Source organism: Halichoerus grypus, chromosome 4 (genome assembly GCF_964656455.1).
Source record: "Halichoerus grypus chromosome 4, mHalGry1.hap1.1, whole genome shotgun sequence".
Classification (NCBI taxonomy): domain Eukaryota; kingdom Metazoa; phylum Chordata; class Mammalia; order Carnivora; family Phocidae; genus Halichoerus; species Halichoerus grypus.
In genome coordinates this window covers 69,246,540-69,265,990 of record NC_135715.1, presented here as the reverse complement: position 1 = coordinate 69,265,990, position 19,451 = coordinate 69,246,540, and the positions used below count along the sequence as shown (strand labels likewise).

General features: G+C 38.0%; 2 protein-coding genes across 22 annotated transcripts in view; one reads left to right on the top strand and one right to left on the bottom strand.

The window, feature by feature from the left end:
• The window catches only part of RXFP2 (relaxin family peptide receptor 2), a 54,937-nt gene extending 45,459 nt beyond the window's left edge, over positions 1-9,478 (top strand). The window contains exons 15-18 of the mRNA XM_078070503.1: positions 2,077-2,306; positions 2,947-3,357; positions 6,345-6,563; positions 9,219-9,478. Coding sequence (XP_077926629.1) covers positions 2,077-2,306; positions 2,947-3,357; positions 6,345-6,563; positions 9,219-9,478 — 1,120 coding nt within the window. The remainder of the gene's footprint in view (positions 1-2,076; positions 2,307-2,946; positions 3,358-6,344; positions 6,564-9,218) is intronic.
• The window catches only part of LOC118521761 (uncharacterized), a 479,907-nt gene that overhangs the window by 430,149 nt on the left and 30,307 nt on the right, over positions 1-19,451 (bottom strand). The window lies entirely within an intron of this gene.

Sequence of the window (19,451 nt, the reverse complement as noted above, 5' to 3'; positions counted from 1 at the left end):
GTGTTTATGACATGATTCATTTCTTTATCAACTGTGTACTCTAATGTGTTCATGATTTCAAAAATTAACCCTTGTTATCCACAACAATAGGGAGGATTCGGTGTAAGATTACAAGTTGGGTGCAGCAAGTGGATGAAATGGTTGGTGTGAAGGTGCTCTTTTGGGAGAACATTTTGTTTAAGTCTCTGCAGTAGGTGTGATTACTAAAAGACAAGTACTTGATGCATATCCACATGGTTTTCATCATTTCTCTTTCTGTGGCACCAGTAGATACTTATTTAATGAGGCTATCTTTTCCTTGTTGAGGGTAGAATGTGAGGTCCTTTTAGATTAGAGAAATTCAACCTTTTTAGAACTTGATGGAGAAGCTGCCACTTAAAATAAGGTCAAGAAGCAGCTAATAATTAACAGAAAATGTTTTAACTTAGTTACTTCCCTACTAAGTGACCTAGTTTCTCTTCACCTCTTTGTCCACCATTTATTGAAACACTTCCACCTCATAACCCCCTCTCCTTCCACCTGCCAACCAGTGCCATGGTCACAGCAGGAGGAAAGGTTGAATGACCAAGAGACCTTAGCTGGGTCCATCTGAAGACAGTGGACATAATGGAATCTTAAAGGAACTAAAAGGTCAAGTCAAGTGTGTACCAAGGACTCCAGGCAAGGAGAAGATAAAAAGGGAATTATACATCAAGTTCCTTTAATTGCATAGATGATTTCTGGAAGCTCGACTGTCAGCTACTTGAGGGCAGCGATTGCCCCCTATTTCCCTACCTGACAAGCCCAGCACTAAATTATCCATCTTTCACGTGCTCATCTAGGAAGTATTTGTTGAATACTTCGCATGTGTCAGGCACTGTTCTAGATCTGAGAACACAGGACAAACAGGAGAGAGAAATGTCTGCCCCATGGAGCTTCCATTTAGCTTTGGGAAACAGAAAGTGAACAAATAAACTGTGAATAAACACTGTGGAAAAAAGTGTAGCAAGACAAAAGGACAGAAAGAGGAGATAGATGGTTCACATAGAAGAGAGAAGTGACATCTGAGCAGACCTGAATGGAGGGAGGGGCAGGTCTGGCAATATCTAGGGGGAAGAATCTTCCTGGCAGAGGGAACAGCAAAAGCAGTGCAGTAAGAAGAGGGGTGAGCCTGGCTTCTTTGAGAATTGGAAGAAGGCCAATATGCCTGAACGGAACGAGCAATGAAGGGAAGGTGAGGTGGATCTGGGCAGCCAATCGATCACAGGGTTCTTGAGGCCGCGGCAGAGTAAAGCTTGATTTAACTGGCTAGTCTCAAAACCGAATGGGGAGATGGCAAAAAAGGATTAGACAAAGAGAAATGAACTAAAAGAGGTGGTACAAGAAAACAAAAATGGAATATGTTTTAATGGGGGGGGGAGCCTAAATACACAGGTTTGGGGAATGGCGATAAGCCAAATGACCTCCCAATTCAAACACGTCAAGCTTCCACACACCTAGATCAAAAATACATTGATCACAAACAAACCTATATTTGCCTCTAGAAATTGTTTAAGCCCTTTTAGGCCCTGGTATGAAATCTGCTTCTTCTCCTAGCTCCCGTGAGACTGAGTTTTCCTAGTCTCTGAGACCCTCCCTTCCCGCCAGTGTCAGGGAAAAGGAGGCTGGTTAAGTGAGTATAATTAAAACGAAGTACAAGACAGGGATGTTTTCAGTTTCCATCCCAAACCCAAGCCCCTGAATGTTTGCTGCAGGTCAGTGTAACAAGGACAATTTACTTTTTATAATACCCTAAAGAATAATTCAATGTGATGATGAAAAATGGAGTCCTAGAGACTTCACATTCTCATGTCCTCCCCTGACTCGTTTCAGTCAAGGCACAGAATTTCTATGTCCTTCAGGTTCTCCATCTTCCCAAGAAGCACACTGCCTAGAGTAACATAATATTTGATAAAGAATTCTATAATCACTATAACCAAAAATAAACAGACCTAGCGAAGTTGCATACCTGACAGAGCAGCGGCTCTGATATAGGACGGCAACTCTAGTTTTTCTGTCATTGCTGTGAAGTGACTCTTTTTTTCCCTTTGAATTTAGTTATTTCACAAACTTTCGGTACTGCTCCTATGCTCCCCATGTCCGCATATGTATGCCCTTGACTGACGGCATTTCTTCATTTGAGGACCTCTTGGCTAACAATATCCTCAGAATATTTGTCTGGGTTATAGCTTTCATAACCTGCTTTGGAAATCTTTTTGTCATTGGCATGAGATCTTTCATTAAAGCTGAAAACACGACTCACGCTACGTCCATCAAAATCCTTTGTTGTAAGTATGTTTCCTATCTAAGTGGATTTAGGATGTCTTCCGTGACGTGTGCACTACATACATATTGGCCTTCAACAATGGCACTTAATATAAATTATATGAGCTGGGCAGCTTTTTTTCTAAGAATGAAGTACTGTTCTCTTTGACTCTCTGTTTTAGATTGCATCTAAATTAGATTTGCAGTGATCCAGCACCCACCATGTGGGGTTGTATCTTGGAAATGGGGTAACAGGGAGCCAATGAGTCAATGGACAGATTATGGAGGACAGGTTTTGGGTTATAAACTAAGCTCTGTTAAACCTTCAATTACAATAGCACCCGTGTTCCTCAAGCCCAAAGAAAATTATTTTCTTTATTAACTATGCAAGTGATATTTGTTTGCTGTTCAAAAACTAGCTTCCCACACACAAATTTCCCCCCCACACACATACCACCACCATTATTTTTAAATTATAAAACAAAGACCCAGTGTGGTACTTTAGAATTAGGACACCTTTCGTGAAGTCCGTTGTCCTTTAGAGACTGTTGTCGGTGTTTATATTAGTTCATTTAATACAGGATGGAGGAGGAAGACCTAATTAAAAAACCAAAACAGAGATGCTGGGAACTACCAACAGACACTGTATTAATTCTTTAACAGGTGCAGACTGCCTGATGGGTGTTTATTTGTTCTTCATTGGCTTTTTTGATATAAAATACCGCGGGCAGTATCAGAAGTATGCTTTGCTGTGGATGGAGAGTTTACAGTGTCGTCTCATGGGGTTCCTGGCCATGCTGTCTACCGAAGTCTCTGTCCTGCTGCTGACGTACTTGACTTTGGAGAAGTTCCTGGTCATTGTCTTTCCCTTCAGTAACATTCGTCCTGGAAAAGGGCAGACCTCAGTCATCCTCACTGGCATCTGGATTGTGGGATTTTTAATAGCTGTGATTCCATTTTGGAATGAGGATTATTTTGGAAACTTTTATGGAAAAAATGGTGTATGTTTCCCACTCTATTATGACCAAACGGAAGATATAGGAAGCAAAGGGTATTCTCTTGGAATTTTCCTAGGTAAATTATATGTTTCATTTTCTGGACCAACGTAATTCTGATAGAAACAACAGAAATTTCAGCAAATGTGTATTTGTCCACTTCAGAAAGTAAAAGATTATACTCCAGACTGTGTCCTTTTTGAAAGAAAAGTTCTTATTGAGTATTTAGAGTTTTTATTTAACTTTTTATTATAGAGATTTAGTTTGAGAAACAAAAGCATACTGTCTGGATGATGTTTTATTATCTGTAAGACCCTTTGATTTTCACATCGTGACTCTGAGCTGGAGGAATTCTAGTTTTAGTGCCTTGACCTGCGACCCCATCAAGTTATCTGAAATCATTTGTTTTTACAATCTAGATATGAGTTAAGTAAATAATAATAATAAAATTCTGGAAACTCACTAGCAGGAGATTACCGGAATGGAAATACCAGGGAAGTTTATTGCCTTTGGTAAATGCAGCTCTAAAGTCAACAACATAAGAGTACTTAATAAAACTGTTTGCTTTTCAGTTTTCTTAATTCCCCCTAATTTTTTAGAAAAGATCCTACTTTCTCTGTTAAAAAAAGTGAATGAGAAGTTTAGCTCTTTAAGGTTAGAAAAAAGCATTTGTTATTGTCTAATAAGTATCCCTCCTGCTTAAAATTAAGACGACTTCCACATCATTTTTTAACTAGGGCAGTATTATCATTTTAATTTCCCTTTCTCATCTTTTCCTCTCATCTAAGTAGTCAATAAGCTCTATCATCATTTCTTTTTCATTGAATAGTTTTTCATTAAAATATGCCTCTGTCTTCTATTTCTTCCAGTCTGTACCTACTACCACCTTAATTTAAAACCTCACTACCTCAACCCTGAAGGGCTTATTAATAAGAGTTTATTACATTAGCCCTTACTAGTCCTCTGGCCTTGGAGGCTTTCCCTCTCCTATTAACCTGTTCACTACCTGAGTATCAAAAAGACTGTGTTTGCCCCTCCAAGACCTTCAGTGACGTCCTGCTACTACCGAGGTCAATTGTAAATTAATCACTTAAACGCAAAACAAAATGACTCTAACAACCTGTCCCAGATCTTCATCTATTCCTTCTCTTCTCCTGAGAAATACACTTTCTTAGCACCATTTTAATAATAGTCTTTACATACTACCCTGTTCTATAGCTATTTTTTCATGGATATTGTAAGCTGTTCCTAGCATAGATGCACTTCATAGACACACACACACCAGTACATTCACTGATTCATCAAGGATTTATTAAGCACCTGCTATAGGCTGGCACTATTTTGGGTACTGGAGACACAATAGATCAGCCCTCACAGACCTGCCACCAGAAAGGGGGATAAAGACAAGTAAATACACTCTTACATCACAGACTCACAAATGCCACAAAGAAGGAGTACTGGATGTTCTAGGAGCCCCAAATCCGAGCACCAGGGAAGGCTTTCCAATAGAAATGAGTCCAAACCCTCAGGCCCAAATGATAAGGAGGCATTAGCCAAGTGAAGTCTATTCCAGGAGAAGACGCAGTAGATGTAGAGGCCCATAGACAAGGAACAGGTCCAGATGAAGGGCCAAGGAGTTAGGTGTGGCTGGACCTTACAGTTAAAGGGGGTGGGATAGGCTAAAATGGGTTTAGCACCTGTGACATACTCCAGATAGACAGATAGTAACACACACACACACACACACACACACGTATCTCATCATCATCTATATACACTTGGCTTACCTATGAGAGGAGTCCCAGAGCCCTTTCTTCTCTTTAAAGAGTATAAGAATACACAGTTTTTAAATGAATTCTTTATTTTAGAATGGAATTAGATTTAGAGAGAAGTTGCAAGGTTAGTACAGTTTCCATATGCCCCTCACCCAGTATCCCCTATTGCTAACCTCTCGCATCCCTATGGAGCTTTTAGAACACACACTTTTGGTCCGATCACGTCTGTTTTCATAATTTGCACCAGAGGATCATCTTTAACAGTCATTTTCTTTTATTCTTAACTGAAGTTTCTGACAAAAGGCCTAACATAAACCAATTTTATAAAATTCTACCATATGACTTTATTATGAGATTCTGTAGAATGTGAAATACCTTGAATAAAAACAACAGAACACTGGGAATTTATAGAATTTTCCCCTAGACCTCACCCATCTCTTACATATAGTCTAGATTCAGAAGAACATTTTTTTAAGCAACTTTGAAATTGTAAGCATATTTTATGTTCACAGTGAAGAATAGGATCATTACTCTTAGGAATTTTATTATAGAAAGAATATAACAAAGTGACTAAGAAGTCAACATTATAAGATAATGATGTTAAGTGAGAATCGTTTAAACATATTTGACCCTAAAATAATAAACCATATAGTTGAATTTTTTATTTTTTCTTATTTCTTTTTTTTCTAAAACAAGTCTAAAGGGTTCTGAATTTTAGTTTAAATTATTGTAAGCTATCTGAGAAAAAAAACAAAAATGGATTTTTGTTCTATGTATTATTTTTACTTAGGACCAAAAAAAAAAAAAAAAAAAAAAACCATGAGAAATAATGTTTCTGAAGCTATTATCTTCTTGCTATCCCAAGGTTATCTTGTTCATATTTATAAGATAAAGAAATGGGGTCATGTTTATTTTTTGAGATGTACGTATGATTACAGTAATCCCTTAAGATTTGAATTTGCAAAGAGCAAGAAATGAAAATAGCATTTTTCTGACTTTAAAAAAGCTAAAATTCACCTGACGATACACCTAGATCTGAATTTCAGAGCTCTGTAACTCTTCATAAAGGGTTTGTGTATTTTAAATATCTTTTTGATCTGACAAACCCAATTCCGTTAGCTTATAGCCTTAGATTCAAGGTTTTTAGCTGATTGTGACTGGGCTTACACAAAAGAATGCTTCTTGGTAGTACAGCATGAGAAGAGGCACCATAATGAACGTCTATGTAACACAATATTTTTACTGTTGATTTCTACCCCTGAGATGTTAAGAGCTGTGCTTTTCCCAACAGGTGTGAACTTGCTGGCTTTTCTCATCATTGTGTTTTCCTATACTATTATGTTCTGTTCCATTAAAAAAACTGCCTTGCAGACTTCGGAAGTGAGGAATCACATTGGAAGAGAGGTGGCTGTTGCAAATCGTTTCTTTTTTATAGTGTTCTCTGATGCCATCTGCTGGATTCCTGTATTTGTAATTAAAATTCTCTCCCTCTTCCGGGTGGAAATACCAGGTCAGTCCCTTCTATTATTCCCAAGTACATTGTGCCATCTTACACTCCCTGATGAGGACAGAATACAGTGCCTGACATATAGTAAATTCTCTGTAAATACCTACAACTTTGGTACAAACAGTTATTAATTTCTTCAGTATTTTATAATCTGTATTCTAAGATAGAAACTGGGGAGTGGTGCAATCCAGACAAGAATGATAAGAAAACAGGAGCTGGAAAAAAAAAAGAACAAAAAACTAAGACTTAGTGTCTCATTTCTACCTGAGCTAGATAGTGGTTCTTAACCAAGAGTACACAAAAAAAATCAAAATATATATGCCCAGGTTCTAGATTTAATCTACAAGGGCAAAGGGCTACACACGGGGATTTTGGAAAAGTTCCCCTTGTGATTCTGAGGCACACACCCCTGGTCCCTGCCCTGTGGTTGTCACACGAGGCTCCACTCTGCAGAGTGTGAGATGTTCTGTTCGAGTGCTTCATCAAAAAGGCCAGGTTTCCCACCCACACCCCTAGTTCAACCAGAGGAAAAAACCTTTCATGAGTTAGGATTTCATTTGAATCCCTTTCTAGGACCTAGAAATCACAGCCATGCAGGGGCCACCCAGGGCTTTGGCTTGACTCTCAATGAACTAGACTTTCCACTTGGGGAGTCCATCCAGGGCAGGAATTGTGTCTTATTCATCTTGGCACCCCAGGCTCATGCAGGGGGTTGGCCCTTCAGAAGCACTTATAAAAGTGTGATGAATGTTTAAGTACCAAACAGTTGTAACAGTTTATGTCCATCCAGCTTGTGCACAGAGTCACGGGAGGCCTTGTCAAATGCGTCACTGCAAAATGACACACAGCATCCCCAGCTTCCCCTTAACCTGTCCATATAGCCTGACCACAAGGCAGAGGTGTCCCTGGAGCCATGCAAGGTGTGAAAGTGCAGATCAAGAGAGAGATCGGGGCTGACTACTTGGACCTTCCACTAGGCGGGGAGAGCAGAGGCCATAAGAATGTGTGTGCCATTGCTCGGGGTTGGGGAGAGCCAGGTGGCTGTGAGGACCAGAGTTAATTAAGAGGAAAGATGAATTGTCCATTCTGAAATATCCAGTCTACTACAACTTCCTGGGCATCTCAATGTTAGCCAGCACTAGCCTTCCTTTCTCAGAACTCACCTGCTGACTTTACATTAGTGAGTCACCTTGAGACTGAATAGGAAGTCTCATTCCTGGTCACAATTTCCTTTGGGGACATAACAGACAAAAAGCAACTTACTTTGTTCTGTTTTGCTTTGGTTTTTTTTTTTTTTTCAATCATGCACTGTCCATATTGTTTAATTTTTAAAAATTAAATACAAGTAACATAGTAATATGAAACTTTAATAAATCTAAGATATGCTAAATATAGATATTTTTCTTCCATATTCTTTCCAGTTCAAAAAAATAAATAAGGACAAGAAAGAGAAGATGGGATAGGAAAAGAGGAAGGCAAACAGAAAAAAGGAGAAGGGAGAGATAACAAGAGAGAGGAAAGAGAGGAAGAAAGGTCAGATAAGCAGTCAGGAAAAATAGAAAAGAAAGAGAAGAACAGAAAGGATGGAAGGAATAAAGCAGGGCAAAGAAGAACAAGTAACGGTATCTAAAGGATAAGAAAATTGTGAGGGTGGGGAGGAAAGAGAAGGTGACAAAGGAGAGTGACAGGGAAGGTATCCCTGGCCTTACGATTCAGCTCTTCACCTGAGCTGAGAGTTCTTTGCATTTTTGGAGATGTGGGAAGAGGCAGCATAGTGTGGTGGGGTCAGAGAATCGCAGGTATTAGTGCTGAAGAGGGACGTCAGCAGAGCCGCCGACTCTGACCCAGCCCCCTGACTTCGATCAAGTAAGTTATCATCAGCCCCTTTCACAGATAGGGTAGTTGAGGTCCAGGGAGCTTAGGTGATTTGCCCATGGTCACGTAGCTAAGTGTCTGACCCTAAGAGCAGGCTGTGCATAAAGGGGAAAACACACTTCATCTTAACCAAGTGCATGATGTATTTGGAAAGGACACTACCATCACAAATTTCTCCTCACAAAGGACTTTTTGTGGCATCTTTCCCTTAATATTCTAAATGTATCTGTAAGGCTCCACACAAGAGGATTGATTAAGTTGGAAGATGTATTCTCATTTGCTCTTCACATTTTCAGCCTCCACTCTGGATAGGATGGTTGGAATACAGGGGCGGGGCAATAAGGCCTTCAGGAGTGGAGTTAAGACCAAGGTCAGATCTGACCCTGGACCAGACATTTCCTGAACACTGATCTATTGATTAAGAAGTATTTCCTCATTTTTTACTTTTCTATCAAGAAAAGCAATAAAAACAAGAAAAATACATTACATATCAACTTAAATCTATGAAGTGTTTTTTACATATTTCCTCTCATTTGACCTCACAACAAACTACAAAGTAGTTCCTGAAATTCAGAATGGTAGGACCTTGGATTCATAGCTCCTATGCTCCTCCCACAGAGAGATTTTCAATAAGGTGAAAGTTAAAAGTTAAAAAGTTAAAGGAAACTTAAGCGAACTAGGTAGCCCTCCCCAAATAGCATTGACTACAAAATGTTATGTGTTATTTGTGTTGTTTAAAATTTCCACTTCATGAAATTTTCCACACTTCATTTCCCTCTCCAGGCACAATCACCTCCTGGATAGTCATTTTTTTCCTTCCAGTAAACAGTGCCTTGAACCCAATCCTCTACACTCTCACAACCAGCTTTTTCAAGGACAAGTTGAAACAGCTGCTGCACAAACATCGGAGGAAATCGATTTTCAAAACTAAAAAAAAGAGTCTCTCTACATCCATTGTGTGGACAGATGACTCCTCTTCACTTAAACTTGGGGTTTTGAACAAAATAACCCTTGGGGATGGTACAGTGAAACCAATTTCCTAGTAATGGTTTTAGATCCCTGGACTTGTTCAGTGGACTACTTATAAGAAAAGTACAGCGTTTGGAAGGTGACATCTGCAATGCTTTTCATCTCCACCAACAACAAACCTTTCTGCACAGAGAGCACAGCAGAATGACTTCTGGCATGCACCACAATCCAATGGCAGCTGTACTATTTATCAACCGTGCCAAGAACTGTACCTATGGGTTCTTCTCACCCTTACGTTCCTGAAATGCACTAGTGAATCCATATACAGTAGGCTGATGTGCAGTTGGTCTGTAGCTAGTCAACACGACCAACCTACTGGTGAACACCCACATGCTGGCACTTCATGGTTTGCTTTTAAGTTGAGTTGCACTGTCCACAAAATAAAAACATTCATGACATCTAATGCCAGTGTGACCATAATAGCATAAGCCTAGCATCTCTTCCCTTGCTTTTTCAATGTCAAATGAAATCATCAGCATCCTGCTGTACTGATGGAAAAGGATTTCTGAGATGTTCACCTTCCTCAAGCCCAGCCCTCCAGAGGCCAGAGGAGTGGAAACTTTGAAAGCAGATCTTTACACAAGGCTGTCACATCCAACATAGAAGCAGAGAGACACACTGACTAAGCCTAGTACCATTTGCCTTCTTGGCTATTATTTAATGTCGGTAGAGCTGAGATCTAAAACAAGATCTTTTTCTTCAGATTGCCCAGGACACAAAGAAAAATTGGGCACCCCAACTGCCAAAGCTATATTTTAATATCTTTCAGGTATAATTTCTTTAGAGCTGTATTCCTATTGCTAGAAAGTTCTGCCTTCACAGAACACACAGATGAGAGGTATTAAAGGGGATTTAAGAACAGTGGTTTGATTGGGACCATTTGCATACTCAGAAAAATTCCCACTGTTTTTAACAAAAAGGCCAGTAAGTTTGGATTTGATTTTTGAAAATGAAAAGTACTTGTGAAGGCCTGGACATGTTGTTATCATGTAAGTTTATATGTGAAAAAAAAAAATCAGGTAAATAAAATTATATTTTGCATTTGTCCATATATTACTTTATGTTTGACAAAGACTACAGAGAGTGTTTATTGGCTGTTACCATGTTTCTCCTGATAGAGAATATAGCTAGGAAACACACCACCTAGTTAATAAGATACATCTTAATTTTTATCTTCCCCCTTTTTCCCGAAGCATGAGGCAGTAACTGAATGTCTTCACTGCTTGCTTCACTCTGAGTTCCTTTAATGAGTGGAATGTAAGCAGCTGAGAACTCCAGATTACTCCCTATTATGTGGATCCAGTAGCAGCCAAGAAACAATCTTAGAGTTCATATGTCATGGCAGTTCTGGTAATTTACCTGTTATTACTTAATAGTGACTAAAAAAACCATTGTGTTTTGATCAAGTGAAATATTTTTTGGCATCAGTGAAATCTTTCCATTAGGATTCTACAAATAATTTTCCTCCCCATTAGGTAGGCTGCCCTTTTCCCTTATGGTTTCAAACTTTCCTCCATCTTGTTCTCTTCACTATGGTGAGTTACTTCCCAACTTCTTTCCTATATTTGCTGACATTTTATTAAATGTCCTTTGCCAATCCTCGATCATCAGATGATTTGTTTCCTAATACATTTCCTAAACATCAGGAACATAAATAAAGAATCGACCCTGAGCCCAGGGTATTTCGATCTTAGCACAAATGCGTGTTTCCCATTCTTGAAAAGCATCAGGCATGGCCCACGCACCAAGCATCTGGGAACTATGTTTGTGAATGTCTGCACTCTCAACTGTTAAGTAGTGGACATGAAAAGCACAAGGCCAGGTGTGTTAGGGAAGTTGGAAGCATATTTCACAGAAAAATTGAAGCTATGTATTGGTCAGCAGCATGCTAACAGATAGTATAAAACTGAATTCTAATGGCTTAATGATCTACACTCTTATTCTGTACTGCTATATAAATAGAAGCCTGTAAGAAATACATTTGATTTTAGCAAATAAGTCTTTTATCTGGATTGAGTAAGGTCTTTTGCACTAGGTTAGACTTGTTTTCTAAACCCAAAATTTCTGGGTGGTTATGAAAATACCACCTCTGTTCTTGAACCACTTCCCATGACAATATATTTCTTTTTTTATTATGTTATGTTAATCACCATACATTCCATGACAATATAAACAGCATGTAAGCATGACTTGAGAATGTAAGAGGCCGTAGACTATGCCATCTCTGAGTAGGAAAGAATGAGGGCAAATCACCCAATCCACATCCCCATCAGATTTCTGTGTATTACTGATGTCCGGTCTTGAAATAAAAAAAGATATTCTAAAAAATCAACATGGAGTCTCAAATGAGTGTACAAAAAGAAGGTGCATGATTTACCTGTGTTATACATAGCCAAGCTTACTTACATCACTTTGTTTTGTTCTTAAAGTTTATTTGTAATCAAAATTAAAATAGTTTATGCCCATCGTGGTTGCTGAAAGAGGCCCTGATGACCAGGGGATTTAAGTGGGATTACACACAGCTAACCTTTAGCTCCCAGGTAGCAGTATTACCATTCTGCACCCCAACACTGCAGCCTTATCTATCTAGTCTCTATAGCATATAATGGAGCCACAAAAGCAGACCCATCACCCCAATGTTTGTCTCTTAAGGGTGACCCTGGTATCAGATCAAGTCAGTATTTGGTAATTTGCTACATATATATTCATGCTACATTGTCAAGAATTTATCTCACCCAATGTGATCCTTCACTTTGGCTTATCATCCTCAAGTTTGTAAGCAATGCAAAGATTCAAAGAATGCACATGATAAAAATGAAAAATGGTAAAGTGTCACCAATCATATGCTCCCTATCATTTTATAAATGCTCCAAGAGAGGTCTGAAGGAAATGGATCTTCCAAAATTAACAAGGAATACATGTAAGACATATTTCTCTTTAGTTTTTTTAATGTAGCATAAATGGGCATATGGTCCTATTTAATAAATAGCCTTCTGGCAATTTTACTCAAGAAACAAAGTATTGCTGATAAATATTTGTATTTTCTTATTTCCTGAATAAGGAAAAGAAAGACTGATTACGAAGATTTCTCCTTATATTTATCTGTTTACATGTCAATTGTCTGATAGCCTGTTTTTGAAAGATGGAAGATATATATTTAATAAAGATAATATTTACTTCTGAACCAGTAATATAAAATGCAATCAGAGTATTCTTTTAAATGGTTTTGTAGTAGGAGATCTCAAAGTCCTTGAGGAATACTTCCTAAAGCCCTGTAAGCTGATTGAAACCTATTATTCAGTGTATTTCATTAGAATAGTCTTCAGGATATTCTCTACATGACACATATGGAAGAAATCAATTACAAATAAAGAAATAGAAAATAATAAGGCCAAGTGACAAAATCGCAGATCCAAGAACAGTTGCCTTATGCCATCTGAACAGCCTGGCTCCAGTTCATAATGACACCTCTTATCTCTAGGGCCTGAACAAGCATAACTACTTTGAGTTATAAACTCACAACTAGTTTGGATACAAAAAGAAATTATTTCTGGATTGTCTGGGAACCAATAAAACTTTCACCTGTTTACTAATTCTCTGAATTCGTGGTGGTAGAGTATTTGATTCAGTAATGATTTTGTAATGGAAGCTATCTACTTTCCTGCTACAAACAATATACCCTCAGGGCCAAGAAATACACAGTCAAATTCAGGGGGCTGGTGCCATAGTTCCAGGTCAGTCATCAACTACTTATAAGACCTCAGACAGATGCCCTTAAATCTCTTCAATTCCCTATAACTGAGTTTCCTTAGGATCATATACATAAATTGATATCCTGTCCCATTTCTGGGAAGATCTATAATGTGGATTAAACCATTTACTGAAGGTCCATGTGGCTTAAAAATCCAAAAGTTTACATAAAATTCAAGTATCATCCAACTCTCAGTTTCCCTGAGATAATACAAGTTCTCAGAAAGAACCAATGAATGCACGGGTCACCAATGTTCAGAAATTCTTCCAGCAGAGGCTTACAGGGCCCCCATTCTATTTTGGAAAGAATTCTGAGGCAAAACTTCAGACAATGAAGCTTTCCTAAGACGTGGAAGATTACAATAGTACAGCAGTGAGTACAATTTAAAACTTAGGTGACCTCTTGTTAGCAAAATTTAGGAATACAGACAGTGGTGTAATTAACAAGCAACCATTTTAATTAACTACAAGTCATAAACTGGTCTCTTTACGTAAGTGTATAAATAGGTCTACTATCACCTACATTATCCTGAAAAACACATAAATGCACAGGCATGTCCAGCACTTATGACTGGGTATATTCTTGGGAAAAGTACTGTTAGGGTAAAGACACAACATATCTAATTTCCCCCATAGAACCAGGATACAACAGGATACAATAAAAATAAAATAAAATAAAATAAAATAAATAAATAAAATGAAATAAAAGTAATGTTTTTTTATATGTTTAACAAATGGATTCAAAACCCACCAAAATCATTTGTTTGGAAGATTTTTAATAGAAAATCCCATAAGCTTAAACTACATAAGTGGCCTAGGCTGGAGAGGGGAGATGAAGATTCTGGTCGCTCTCTATATAAATTTCCTCTCAATTCTTTTATTTTCAGTCTTGACCCAGGATTGATCTCTGCCTCAAACCTTGCTCCATCAGGCATGAACTCCCTCCCCTGTATCATTAACCTCCCCTCTCTGTTGGCCCTTTCTGCTCAGCTCACAATGCTCCAATTTCTCATATCTAAGAAGACAGTCCTGACATCCAACACCCTCCTTTAGCATTTGCCTATTCTCACCTTTTCTTTATAGCTAAACATTTAGAAAGGATGGTAAACTCTTTGTCATCAGTGCTTTGACTTCTCAACAACTGAATGTTTCCACCCTCACCATTCCACAGAGGCTCTCCTCCTTGAGATTTTCATAACAACTCCATTGACAGTTTCCTTTCTTTAACTATTTCATTTCTCTGAAAAATTTGTCACTGATGGCCACTTCCTCCTTTAAGCTCCTTTCTGGGAATGAAGGACACCACTCTCCTGTTCTACACTATTTCATTGGCTCTTCCTTCTCACACATTTATGAGTTTGCTCTTCCTCCACCTATCCCACAAACTTATAAATAAATTTCTGGGGTTTTACTCTTGGCTCCCTGTTCTTTACCCTCCATAAGTCCCTCCCGGACTTCAGCCTCTCTATAGCTGTAATAGCTAAGTAAATTTATTTTTAAAACTCACTTAAAATAATTAAAAATAGAAAGAGCTTATTTTGATAGCTCTTATTAAATCTTGACATTTATTTTTTAATGTCTGCCCCATACAAACTTGTTGAAATTTCTAACTTCCCTGCTGAGAATCAGCTATTCTCTTAAACTCATTTAACATAAATAAAATAAAAATAAAATAAAATAAAAGTGATGTATTTTTCCATGTTTAACAAATGGATTCAAAACCCACCAAAATCATTTGTTTGGAAGATTTTTAATAGAAAATCCCATAAGCTTAAACTACATAAGTGGCCTAGGCTGGAGAGGGGAGATGAAGATTCTGGTTGCTCCCTGTATAAATTTCCTCTCAATTCCTTTATTTTCAATCCAGGACCTAAGCTTACATAAACTTTTTACTTTTTCTTTATTTTTATTTGACCAGGTCAGAATGTGCAGACATGTCCACCAAAAGTATGAGATCCAGAAAGGGATCTTAAGGAAAAGTTAAGAGTCCAAAGAGTCACTGAATGGGGTGGGGTGGAAACCTCAGATCACATGATAGCCATCATAGAGACTGGGCCAGTGATATTAATTGATTTACCCTTCCTATTTTTATGTAGCTGGCAGTAGCCTTAGAGATCAAAGGCTGTATCGTTCTGCTGCTTAGTAAATAGCAAATCCTTTTGTCTTAGTTTTCCACTCTTCAGTGGCTTATATTCTCCCTTTAAAATGCTTGGTTCCTGGGGCACCTGGCTGGCTTAGTTGGTAGAGTGTGCAACTCTGGATCTTGGGGTTGTAAGTTTGAGCCCCATGTTGGGTGTAGAAATTATTTAAAAACAAAATCCTTTAAAAAAAAAGTCTTGGTTCCTCACTTGCTTTGAATTTTTCATTTCTACCTCTTTTATATTATTCTTCAAAAAAAGAAAAGCCTCAAGGTTTTGTCCTGAATAGGGGTTAATGCTAAATCCGCCAGGTGCTGAGTTTGATTTAGATTCACAATTGTGTCTTTTTTTTTTTTAAGATTTTTTTCATTTATTTGACAGAGAGACAGACAGCGAGAGAGGAAACACAAGCAGGGGGAGTGGGAGAGGGAGAAGCAGGCTTCCCACTAAACAGGGAGCCCGATGCGGGGCTCGATCGGGGCTCCATCCCAGGACCCTGGGGTCATGATCTGAGCCGAAGGCAGACGCTTAACTACTGAGCCACCCAGGCGCCCCTCACAATTGTGTCTTTCCAGCCTTAGCCCTGCCCTTTGCTCGACTACTGTGGATCATTGCCATCTTTGGAGTCCTGCCATGTTCTTTGTCAGCCAATAAGAAAAGAGTTGGACATAATGTATGATTCTAAAATAATACATTTTTTAAGGAAGTGAATCACTTCAGGAAATACACATCTAAATTTTTTTTTTTAATTTAAGATTTTATTTATTTATTTGAGAGAGAGAGGCAGGCAGAGGGAGAAGCAGGCTCCCCGCCGAGCAGGGAGCCCGATGCGGGACTTGATCCCAGGACCCTGGGATCATGACCTGAGCGGAAGGCAGACGCCCAACAACTGAGCCACCCAGGTGTCCCACACATCTAAATTTCTATTGCCATTCATTTATTCAGTCAGCAAACAGGCCTTGTACAGCTACCTGGAGCTGCCGTAGTGCTGTCTGACAAGGTCATCTTCAAGGGCAGATAATTCACACTCCAGTAAAAGAGGCTCAGCAAAACAACCAGGGACTTTTCTAGAGTTGCCTTCAGAGATTAAGTCCTACATGTGTACCAGTCTTATCACTTTATCCACAGGACATTCTTCTTTATTGCAATATCTTTTTCTTTCTACTGTTCTTCCTTTTTCCTCTTTCAAACTTTTTGCTGATATTTATTGTTTTTTTTCTCTTGCTCTTTCACTACACACACACAGACACACACACACTCCTCCTTACCTCTCTCTAAATCTGCTTCTTTGCCTCCTCGTGTCTGTCCTCTTTCTATTGCTGTCTATCTCTCTCTCTCTCTTCCTGGGTAGGCAGTGTTTGGACAGGAGATATAAGGCCAGAGTGAGGCCAAAAGTGAGACAGACTCTTCTGTTGAGCACATCAGGGAGTAGAGTGATTGATTAGGTCCATTTTTATGCTCTCCTCCAGCTGTAAGTGCCCTAAGTCAATGATAGAGGGTCTAACCGTCTGACCACCATCATAACAACAAATAATACTAGGAACATCTTATACTGGAACAGTGCTTTACAGTCTGCCAAATGTTTTCACATGGCCTTTAATTTGCTGGAGGTCAAGCATTATTTATTCACAAATGCATGGTTTTACAGACGTACATACGCATAAATACCTCATTATGTTGGAATTAATCTATTTGGCAATCTCACCTACTTGGAACATAACTAAGTTAAAAGAATAAACCCATAAATTTTGAAAGGCCTTTCAGGAACTCAAGACAAAACAGTTGTTACAGACTTGTAAATTAAAGCTCAGAAGTAGAATGGTGCATAAGCAAAAGCACAGAGCATCTCATTTGAGCCATTCATTCGTTCACAAATATTTATCAGGTGCCATTATGCCAGGCAATATTCTAGGTAACAGAAATAGTCAGGGAACACTTAGACCAGAAAGTAGTGCCTGTTTTAATGGAGCTTACTTTTTGGGGGGTTGACAGGTAGAGGGGGAGAGAAATATTAATAAAGGAAAATGAGCAAAATCTATAGTGTACTAGAGGGAGAGAAATTCTACAGAAAAAAATAAATCAGGAAAGCAGATGAGTTATTGCCAGAGGAGGGGAAATGGCAGTGTGAGTCCTCAATAAAAAGTGACATTTGAGTAAAATAGCAAATGCCACCACTTCTCTTCAGTTTATTTACCTTTAAAATGGGGAAAATAATAACTACCTCACAAAATTACTGAAAGCTTTAAATGAACAGATACATATTCCTACACATAGCCTGAAATGTGTTAATTACTCAACAAACAGTAGATTCATCTTAATCTCACAAATTTCACTCATCTCAGAGAACTTTATATGTCCAGAATCCATTTTCCTATAGTTCACATATAATTTTAGCAAGATTTATTTTCTTGTTTCTAAACTCAGAGAAGATTGTAAGTATGTATATATGTGGAATGCATATATGTGTAGTACAATGCACATGTATGAGTGTTTGTATTTGTGTGCATGTATGTGTGTCTTGGTAATCCATGTGTATTTCCACTACAGATTTAGACTTCCTGTGATCTATGAATCCCAAAGCCAAGACTTACCTAAAAATTAATTCTAGAAGAATGATAAATGATGCTGAGATAACAGGAAGAACCAAAAAAAAATTTCTCTAGAACATCTGTCCCCAACTCAGTCCTCACAAACATCTCCAGAATGTTGGATTTTCATACAAGTCTTTATAGAAGTTCGACAGGTAATGTCTCACAAAGGATGGGCTCATAATCCAAAATTAATAAACCATGAGGAAATAATCCATCATAAGTGGGAGTCGACAAACCCACAAAACTAAACAATAATTCTTCAGGTAATAGAATTATCTGACAAAACCTATGAAACACATTTTTAAAAGTCATTCAAGAAATAAAGAAGTTGAAACCATAAAATGTAAAAGACCTTATGCAATGTATCTTCAAAAACAGAACTTCTTGAATGAAAAATGTGCTCATTATCATTAGAAACTCCATGGATAGTTTAAAGGTCAGGTTATGTACACCTGAAGAGAAAACTATTGAACTAGACGTTAGGCATGAGGAAAGCATAGAAAATGGAGACAGAGATTTTAAAAATACATGAATTATGATCAAGATTTAGGAGTCACAAAGGATAGTACAAGAAGGTCAAATGCACATTTAAAAGGAGTCCCAGGTTCTGGGGATCTAATATACATCATGGTCATTCTAGTTAATCCTGTATTGAATAATTTGAAATCTGCTACAAGACTAGATCTTAAGTGTTTCCATCACCAAAATAACCCAAAAAAGTAATTATGTGAGATGATGGATGTGTTAATTAATTTGATTGCTGTGATCATTTTATAATGTATACAATATGAAATTGCCACATTGTATATTTTTAAAATAAACTATTTTATTTGTCAATTATACTTTAATAAACCTGGAGGAAAATTCTTTAAATAAAATAAAGGAATCTCAGATGGGAAAGAACAGAAACGATGGAAGAGAAGCACTCTTCCAACAAATGATGGCTCAGATAACAAACAACATATGAAAAAATGCTCCACATCATATATCACCAGGGAAACGAAATTAAAGCAACAATGAAATATCATTACACACCCAGTAGAATGGCCAAAATCTAGACTACTGACAACACCAAATGCAGACAAGGATGTGGTGCAACAGGAACCCTCATTCATTACTCATGGGAATGCAAAAATGGCACAGCCACTTTGGAAGAAGGTTTGGCGGTTTTTTACAAAACTAAACATACTCTTACCACACAATCCAGCAATTGTGCTCCTTGGTATTTACCCAAAGGAACTGAAAACTTATGTCCATACAAAAATGTACACATGGATGTCTATAGCAGATCTATTCATAATTGCCAAAACATGGAAGCAACTAAAATGTCCTTTTGTAGGTGAAAGGATAAATACGCTGTGGTACATCCAGACAATGGAATATTATTTAGCACTAAAGAGAAATAAGCTATAGAGTCATGAAAAGACATAGAGGAAACTTAAATGTATATTATTAAGTGAAAGAAGCCAATGTGAGAAAGCTACATATAGTATGATTCCAACTGTATG